The 8,868-nt window shown below is 26.1% G+C and overlaps 1 protein-coding gene across 4 annotated transcripts in view; it reads left to right on the top strand.

The window, feature by feature from the left end:
- Positions 1 to 143: 143 nt before the first annotated feature.
- LOC142326449 (glycine dehydrogenase (decarboxylating), mitochondrial-like) overlaps positions 144 to 8,868 on the top strand; it is a 123,822-nt gene continuing 115,097 nt past the window's right edge. For all 4 annotated transcript variants that reach the window (XR_012756786.1, XM_075368969.1, XM_075368971.1 and 1 more), the window contains exon 1: positions 144 to 255. Coding sequence is in view for 3 of the 4 variants with exons in the window: in XM_075368969.1 (XP_075225084.1) it covers positions 195 to 255 (61 nt within the window). In the remaining variant the exon portion in view is untranslated. The remainder of the gene's footprint in view (positions 256 to 8,868) is intronic.

The following is an 8,868-nucleotide window of genomic DNA, read 5'->3' as shown; positions in this document are numbered from 1 at the left end:
GGATTTAACATGGATGCCACTTCTTAATACACCTCCTCCTCTTAATGCACCACCACCATTAATTTCACAACCCCCTGTGTTTAGGCCAAGAGGTTCTGGTCCTAAATCATGGAGAGGTCCTAGAAGAGGGATGCCACCTCGGTTCAGACCTTCTGGCGGCGGTCCTCCTTCAGAAAATTTTCAACAGACACATAATGTGGGACCTAGACCTTTTTTTAGAGGAAACAATAATTGGAGACCACGCTTTAATAACTGGTAAGTCATTATTGTTAAAAAAAATTAAACAAAAATATATAGTTGTGTAAAATATCTCAACATTTTATTTTTAAATATTGTCATTCAAGTAGTAATGAAAATAGTTTTTAAAAAATAAACTAATTACTCGTATTCTGGATCAGTGAGTCATTCTATGTCATTTTTCTTTTATTTGAGAATAACAGCTTTTCTTTAATACTGTTAATACATAAATATGTATTTGAGAAATTATATAATTTTGTCATAAGTATGTTTGTGTACATTTAGTCAAATGAAAATTTTGTACAATGAAACAATTGTAAAAAGAGTGTATTATCTAATTTTTTTTTGTATTTGATTCTATGTTTGTATGTTTATTTGTTTTTTTGACAGCAGTTATATATTTTAAAACTTATTATATATTATTTTTTAACTTATAAAAAAGGATTTTACAATTTTTTTAAATGCAGATCTTATAAGTTGAAGCACTAGGAAAGTGAATAAAATAAAAAAAGCTTAAAATTAATTTGCAATCTTGCAAAATTTGCTATTTATTATGAGTGTTATAATGTAAATTTTATAAGAAAATAATTCTTAAATTAAATTATGAGTATTAGTATTTAATTTATTATCTGTTAAATTTATTTATGTTCTTTTAAAACCATTTGGTTTTTTTGTATTGATTTAGCCATTAGACAAATGGTGATTATTTTATTATTTACAACTTACTTTCATTCAGCATTTAAAAAAAATGTTAATTATGGTTATTTGTTTTAAATATGATACAACATTACTTTAATACCAAAGTGTAATTTTTTTTTGTACATCAAAGATCAGATGTATTTTTTAAATGGAGATATTTGATATCATTTTTATAACGAAAGAAAGTAGTTATACCTTTTTAAATAAACACATAGAATATATTATTTTTCCTTTACTAAATTAACAGACCCAATGATTAAAAAATAACTGAATTTGAATGGATTTTTCCTGTAGATTTACTATAATCAAGCAGCAAAAATGTTTTCAGTAAGGACATTTTGAATTAAAAATAAAATGAAAAAAAAGCTAAAAATTGATTTAAGTATATATCTCACTAGCCTCTTCACACGCCATATTCAGAAAATTGTCCTGTCAGTGATTTCAACTATCCATTTATTTTGTTTCAGTTCATAATTTCTAAAATTCTACAACCATTTTTTAAAATACAGAAAAATGTGATTTCTTGATTCAAGGGGCCATAGGAAAAGCAATTAAAGATTTGTGCAAAATTATCATGCAAAAACATAATACTTTTGAAGCTCTCTGTATCTTTAGTTGTGAATATTTTCTAGTAGTTTTTTTACCGCTTATGAATCAGTTGTGATCCCGTAATCAAGAAATTGGAAATGTAAAATTTGTTTTGAGTTTCAAGAAAATAATGAACGTAAAGTTTCCTTATTGAACAAATTAACTCCTCCTCATAACAGACAGTGCTGTAGTCTTGACATTATTTTCATTTATAATATTTGGCTCATAGCTGTATTAAATTTACCCGTGAATTAATGCAGCATAATAATTTTTTCCAACAAAAACAAATTACAGCTTTTGATTTGCTGTATTTTTAATTTTGCATGCAATGCAAATAGATCATGAGAGGATACAACTGCATTGCTACATTCCAAAGGTTCACTATTGTTATAGTCAAATGTTATGTGTGTTTCTGATCCAAAAATTATTTAGAATGGTACTTTAAAATGGAAATTGTTTAAAAGAAAAAAATGCTTCATGCATGATTGATGATTTTGTTTATAGTTTCAGTAAATTAATTAATGCAGTGAGTGTGTACATGCTAAAGAATGTTAATATTGTGAAATTTTACTTCACTCGTATCTTTTTAAGTTTGTAGTAAATTAAAAATCCATCATGAAAATAATTGCTTCTGACTAATGAAAATAATTTTTATTATAGAATTGTTTTGCTATTTTATTTAACCATATTGTTAATTTATTTTAAGTAGCATTGACTGCTGTGGTCATTAACTTTTAAATACTAACAGTTGCTCTCCTACCTAATGAGAATATTGACCTATTTTTTTTTTAATTTTGCCAATCTTTAGGAACAATTTTATAAAATTTTGTTTTACATTTTTAATTAATATCTTGTTAGTATAATTATGTGATGTTATTTCATTATGTATTCCATATGCAATGGAATCATTACATAGTAGGACATAAGTTGTTATTGCTTAATACATTCAACGCTAAAGGATGTTATGCAGAATCCGTTTATGGTGTATTGAATGACTGCAGGATATCATGGAATATAATAAATAACCTGAACAATATTTTTTTTTGTTTTTAACTCGACATCATCTTGGAACAAATTAAATAAAGCTATTCAGAAGTGTTTCTGTAGTTTCTGGCTGAACAAGTGTAAGTTTTATAGCATACTTTTAATTTTTTTTTGGTGTGGAAATCTTGTAGCTTTTTACTTTAAATGTTTCTGGCATTTTAAAGACAAAAATATCTTAAGCCTGAATTATCTATAACCTTTTTTTTTTTTCATTCAGTTAAATATTTATAAAGTTTGGTGTTAAGCTAGTACATCTGGTAATGTTTGTTGCCTGTACCTTAAATATCAGTATAACAAATTAGAGGATTCAGTCGCCTGTTTTATTCTAATCAGTATCAGGGATGAAAGGATTTTATCTTGTGTAATAGTTACTTAGACATTAGTTGAAATTGTAGAAAATTTAAAAGAAAAATACTGCAAATTTAACTGAATAAAAATTGTAACTTTATAGCTTTTTTTTTTAAATAGAACTACTTTTATCATTAGATTAAAATACTCTTTTTTTAGATTTCAGCTAGTAATATTGTTTGATTGGGAGAAACAGAATGATTAAGAAAAGTGAAAAATTTAACAAATATAGTAAAGTTGTGTAATTGCTATTAATAACATTAGTTATAATGGTATGAAATGTTAAACTCTGTGTTTAGATAAGTTGGATTTTGCAGTAGCTATTAATAATATTGTTCCATATTTTTAATATCTGAAAAACTGTGAAAGGTACGCTAGACATTACATCTAATCAAATTGTGCCCAATGTTTTAATTGCTTGTTTGGAATTGCATTAACATTTATAATTGCTACATCTTAAAAACGTCTGGATTTATCAGTTCTTTGTTAGTATTTTGGTAACTATGATGTGGGAATTATACTAACGTTTTAAGTGTAGTTTACTTTATCCCCATATACTATTTTCACTTTAATGTAAGTTTAATGTAACGTCATGTAAAAGTAAGAGATTGTCTCAGAATGTTTCCTTGAGTTTACTCTCCAAAGTTTATAAAATCACAATTCTGCCTTCCTCTTAACTATTTTACAGAGTTAAGTGAAGGTAGAACAATAGACAATCTTTTGTCTCTTGGAGTTGAAGGAGGAAATCGATTTGAGCAGAACAACATTCGGTAGTTATAGATTAAAACCTCTGTAGAACACATTAATTTGTATATAATGTTAGTTTTGTTGTGCAGCTTATGGCACTCATTCCTACAAGATCTTAATTAAATTGGAAGATTGGTATCAGATAATTATCAAATTTTATTAATGAAGAGTGACATAATCTTTTTTAATGTGCTAATCTTTGTTGTTTTTTTTTTAAAGTTTTTATAATTGCATGTTTTGGTATAATATTTTTTAGTTATTTGAATTACAACTTTATTCTAATAGAAACTCTGAAGAAGGAAATCTCAACAGTTTTTTATTTATTTTTTAATCTGCTGCTGTCAAAAGATTTATGTACACACTCATTTTTAAATATTATGTATGTTCTAAGTATTACTGTATCATGCATCTAAGACTTTTGAAACAATGTTGTTTATTTAAATGTTGAATTATTTTATGTTAAATTTTTTAAACGATATAAAATTTTAGGTTTATTTTCAGCATTTTTTATATGAAAAAATCCATTTTCATTAGATGTTTTTGTATTGAAAAGAACAATTTTGGTGTACCCTGTTACTTTGATACCTATTATTTCAAAAATCTTTTTAATTAGCCAAAGAATTATTTTCGATTTAAAAAGTAATAATTTTTAAAATATACTATCATGGCAAAACTTTTTTTGATCCAAGGTGACAGGAATTTAAGGTGCATCTAAATTTTTCATCTACAAAACAAATGCAGTCTCTCGTGCATCGGTCACCGTAAACTTTCTAAAGAGTAGTTCATCAACTAGTTAATCTTCTTAAATATTTTTTTAAGTTCAAGCAAAATTTAATATTTCTCGCTCCTCGTGAATAATTTGCTTTCTTGAGTATCACAAACCATATTCTATTTATACATGAAAAATTTGCTATTTCTCAATGAAAAACAGTAGTGGGAGAATGTAACTAATGACATTTATCATGAAGGAAACCACTATACGGTACCACTTAGCAATCATTTCTACATCTTCATGTTGGAGCACTATTTAAATAAAGTTCAGAGTTTTTTGAACAGACCTCCTATTGTACATCTTGGTGAATAGATTTGGAATTCAGAATTTAAAATTAAAAGGTTAAAACAATAACAGTGGATAACTTATGTATCTCAGCTGTAATTAAAATTTTATGACCTTTTACTTTATTATATTAGAAAAAACTATTTAAAAATAAATATTCTGTAAAAAAAAAGTTAAAGAACATAACTAATTTTAGCAATTGTTTTTTGATATTTGCTTGGACCTTACTTAACAGTTCAACCAATCTCTGATTAAAGTTAATATTACTTATGCCAGATTTATAGAAGTCTGTCTATTTCCTGCTGCCACAACCCTTTAAATAAGAAATTGCATTTAACTAGCATAGTATAATGTAATCTTAGTCTGTATATTGGATTTCTCTTTAACCCTTCTGAACATCCTTCCTAATTATGAGAAAAATTCTCATTAATTTTAGAAAAAAATTAAAGTAACATATGTAACTTTATTTCAAAAATATGGCATTGCCATCAAAACAAACATATGAAAATCATTTTGATGGTATTTGTTGTAAAGGAGTAATAATAGTATAAACTTATATATTCTGCTTAATCAATTTCTTTATTGGTGCTTTTTACTTTGGACAGAACATAGCTTGGTTTACACTTGGCAGAATGTGTATTTAGTTCCCTTATATTATGTGATGCAATACATCTATATTATGTAATATGTCACAGCAATATATTATATTATGTGACATTATCGAGTTTTATGTGAATTAAGTATGAGATTTTTTGTATTTTATGTGTTTATTATTAAATTATTTATTTATTGTAAATTTACTCAAAGTAATGTATGTCAAGAATAGTTTTCTTTTTTTATTAAGTTATGTTATAAATAAATGTAAAAGTACTGGCATATGGGTAATTTTAATAAACATTGAGCTAAGTTATTGTTATTAATTATTTAAAAGATTTTTTTTTGTTGTCATTGTCTCAAAATTTGTCATTTATTAACTGCAAACTCATAATTTTACAAGCCTAAGATTATTTTGAATATTAGTTTATAGATTCCGCAAATTTCAACACTATTAACTAAGTTTTTTAGGAATGTCTCTATTTTATTTTATTTTTCAATGTAATTCACTTATTTTTAATAAAGTTTCTCTTTTAAGTGAACTGTTCTTTATTAGTTTTTAATTGTTTCATTAAAGAATTCGCTTAAGTGATTTATTTTGTTTAATTTCTACATTATGTTGTAACACTTAAATGTTGAAATGATTAACTGGAGTAATGCTGTGTTCTGTACATATGATTTACTTGTGAGTTTAAATTTTGTTTGAATTAAAGTAGCTGTTTAGTTGATCTCATATTTAGTAACTCTCAGAAATCTTGTGTGTTATCTTTGGTCAAAATAGAAAGCATTTCAGTGATTGTAATTTCTATTTACTCTTGTGCATTGTAGACTGAGAAAGGTAAGGGGTTTTTTCAGAATGTGAATTCACCTTAAAGAATTGAACTATGGATAAACATATTTATCAATTATAACAACAATCCTTAATAACAAAATTAAACATCAGTTACAATTTTATGAATTAAATAAAACAACACAAAAGTTTGGCATTATTGTGCCATGAAAAAATTCATGGATTTTTTTTCCACATCATAACAGTATAGATAAACAATGTTGATGTAAATAGCTAGTCATTACTCTGATATACTTTAATTACAGTATCATCTAATGAGCATGAAGTTGTGTTATTGAGGGTCGTATATTAGAAAGCACTATTACCATTTCTATAATAAAGTAACCGATTAAAGATTTCTTAATGAAAGTTTTCACTTTATCTCAGTACATCTTATGCCATTTTTTCATCTAGTCATCTTGAAAATTTTGGAACCTTCTATAATGGTAACAAATTTTTTTATACTCTCACCGAATTTCTTCAACACTGTCCATTCTGAAGCTAGTGAGTGGTTCCTGCAGCTATTCATTTATTTTGAAGCACTCCTAATCAATTGTTCAGTTTGATGAAAATGTGAAAATCACTTATGAAGGGTCATGTCCAAGTCTTAGATGAGCAATCAAAAATATCCCATTTTAAATAATCAAGTTGTCTTTTTGTTTCTGAGGGGTGGTGGTTCATCTTAGAGGATCTTGCTAATGTATGACAAGTAGTCCTTTTTTGCATTTCTTAATATCTCTCTGCTATTGCTTTAGTACCTCACATACACATCTAAGCATCCTAAAAAAATGTAGACTCTGAGTCAAGAGCTTCTGCTGAAACTTCTTAAGTTAGAATGGTAAATAAGGTGATACCATTTCTTTGACTAACGTGTACTGCTTTCTTTCTAACGTAAGAAAAGTAATGTTGTTCACCTGTCATGATGTCCTTAAAATATTCATCTCCTTCCTTTCTGAATTAGTCAAAAAGTAACAGTGCAGCGTCTGTATTTTTTACTACATTGATCAATAGCATTGCATTTTAGTACCTCGCATAGATTTTAGTTTATTTGAAATAAACAGGACAGTTTCATGGGTTACGGTGGGAAAACATGTGGAAATTTTTTATGTCATCAAGAGTTTGATGTAAGTCCTTTATTACATATATTGATTACATAAGCTTCTAAAATAATGAAACTTGTACAGAATATGAGAAATACAGTATTGAGATTGGTTGTCCTTGAATTAACCAGGATCACGATTACAGTTCACGAACGGGTATTACTTTCCACATATTCTTTGTGCACATTGACTGTTCACCATGTATATTAACATGTGTAATATCTTGAAGCTTAACTCCTTAACTAAGCTAGTCAATGTTTTTTTCTCACCGGTTTGAAAAATCTTTAGTAGATAAATTGTGTTTTAACAAAACTTAATAAGTTTAAACTTTATAAGAAAAAGTATCGACATTACAGATTGATCTTTCCACGTTCATAATTAATCTTTTAACTAGTTGTTTTTTCAAGTTACAAAAATAATTTGAGTTTTTTATAGAAGAAAGAAAGTAGCAATATTTGTTTTACATTTTTAAAAAAGATCTCTGGTTTTTTTTAATCATATATTTTTAAAAAATTTTGTACATTCTATGTAAAAAAAATTGTTCATTTTCAACCAAAATGTTCAACCTTAAAATGCCAAATTAAAGAAAAAACTTATATTTATTTCATATAGAGTAAGAGAATAATAAAATCTATATTTTCAAGTACAAATGATAGTTATAAAATAATTTTCAAATAAAATAATATGAACATTTTTATCATTATTAATTTTACTTATAATTAATATTTAGTTCCCATTTTTATCGGTTATTATTTGAAATAATGTTTGGAGACTACTTACAATATCTAAAATTAAGGTTCTCTTTTTATACTTTAAATATTTTTTTAGGAATTTACTAAAAGATATATTTTGATTGCTACTTAAAAACAAACAAAATTGACCTTGAAAAATTTAACAATAAAATATTTATTTTCTTTATTTTGTTTTACTTTTTCTCCTCAAAACAACTTAAATCAGCATATAATCATTATAAAGTCCATAAAGTAATATTTAACTATTTATTTAAGCAATAAAGCGAATTCTTAGTTATAGAATTTAAAAACTATAAAAAGAATGTCAGATTTTATTGAGGGAAAACATTAAAAATTAGTATAAAATTAAATTTTTTAAATCTTTTTAATTATGATGGAATGGCGTTTTTCAACAGTTATTTATAGATAAGGCATATTAGATCTGGAGGGTCGAAATAGGAGAAAACTTTTCCCACACATGAGACCATGTGGAAAAGGCTTGTAAAAGTAAGTATTTGGATTAACGTATGAAACTTTATAAAAATAACTTGGTGCTATTTTTTTTTTATTAACAAATTTTTAAAAAATTATTTTTTTCAGTTTTCTTTTGTTTTTTTTAATATGTAAATTATTTATTAGAACAACAAAATGCCACTAACACCATAAAAAAGCTGAGGAAATTCTACACAGTTTTAATAGTGAGCACTTTTTTCTATGATCACTAGATTTGGCAGTATTTAATAAACAGATGGCCACTCACTAAGTAGGTGCACGACTGCTGCAGCAGTATATACTTACGAGTTGCATGTGCCATAAACAGATGCCCATAACTTGTGATTTATTAAAGATATTTGAGAAATTTAAAATGGTATATAAGTACCAAGACAATTTGGT

This window comes from Lycorma delicatula, chromosome 6, assembly GCF_047948215.1.
Source record: "Lycorma delicatula isolate Av1 chromosome 6, ASM4794821v1, whole genome shotgun sequence".
NCBI classification, from domain to species: Eukaryota; Metazoa; Arthropoda; class Insecta; order Hemiptera; family Fulgoridae; genus Lycorma; species Lycorma delicatula.
The sequence above is the reverse complement of the archived record's forward strand: the minus strand, read 5'-3'. Positions and strand labels throughout refer to the sequence as shown.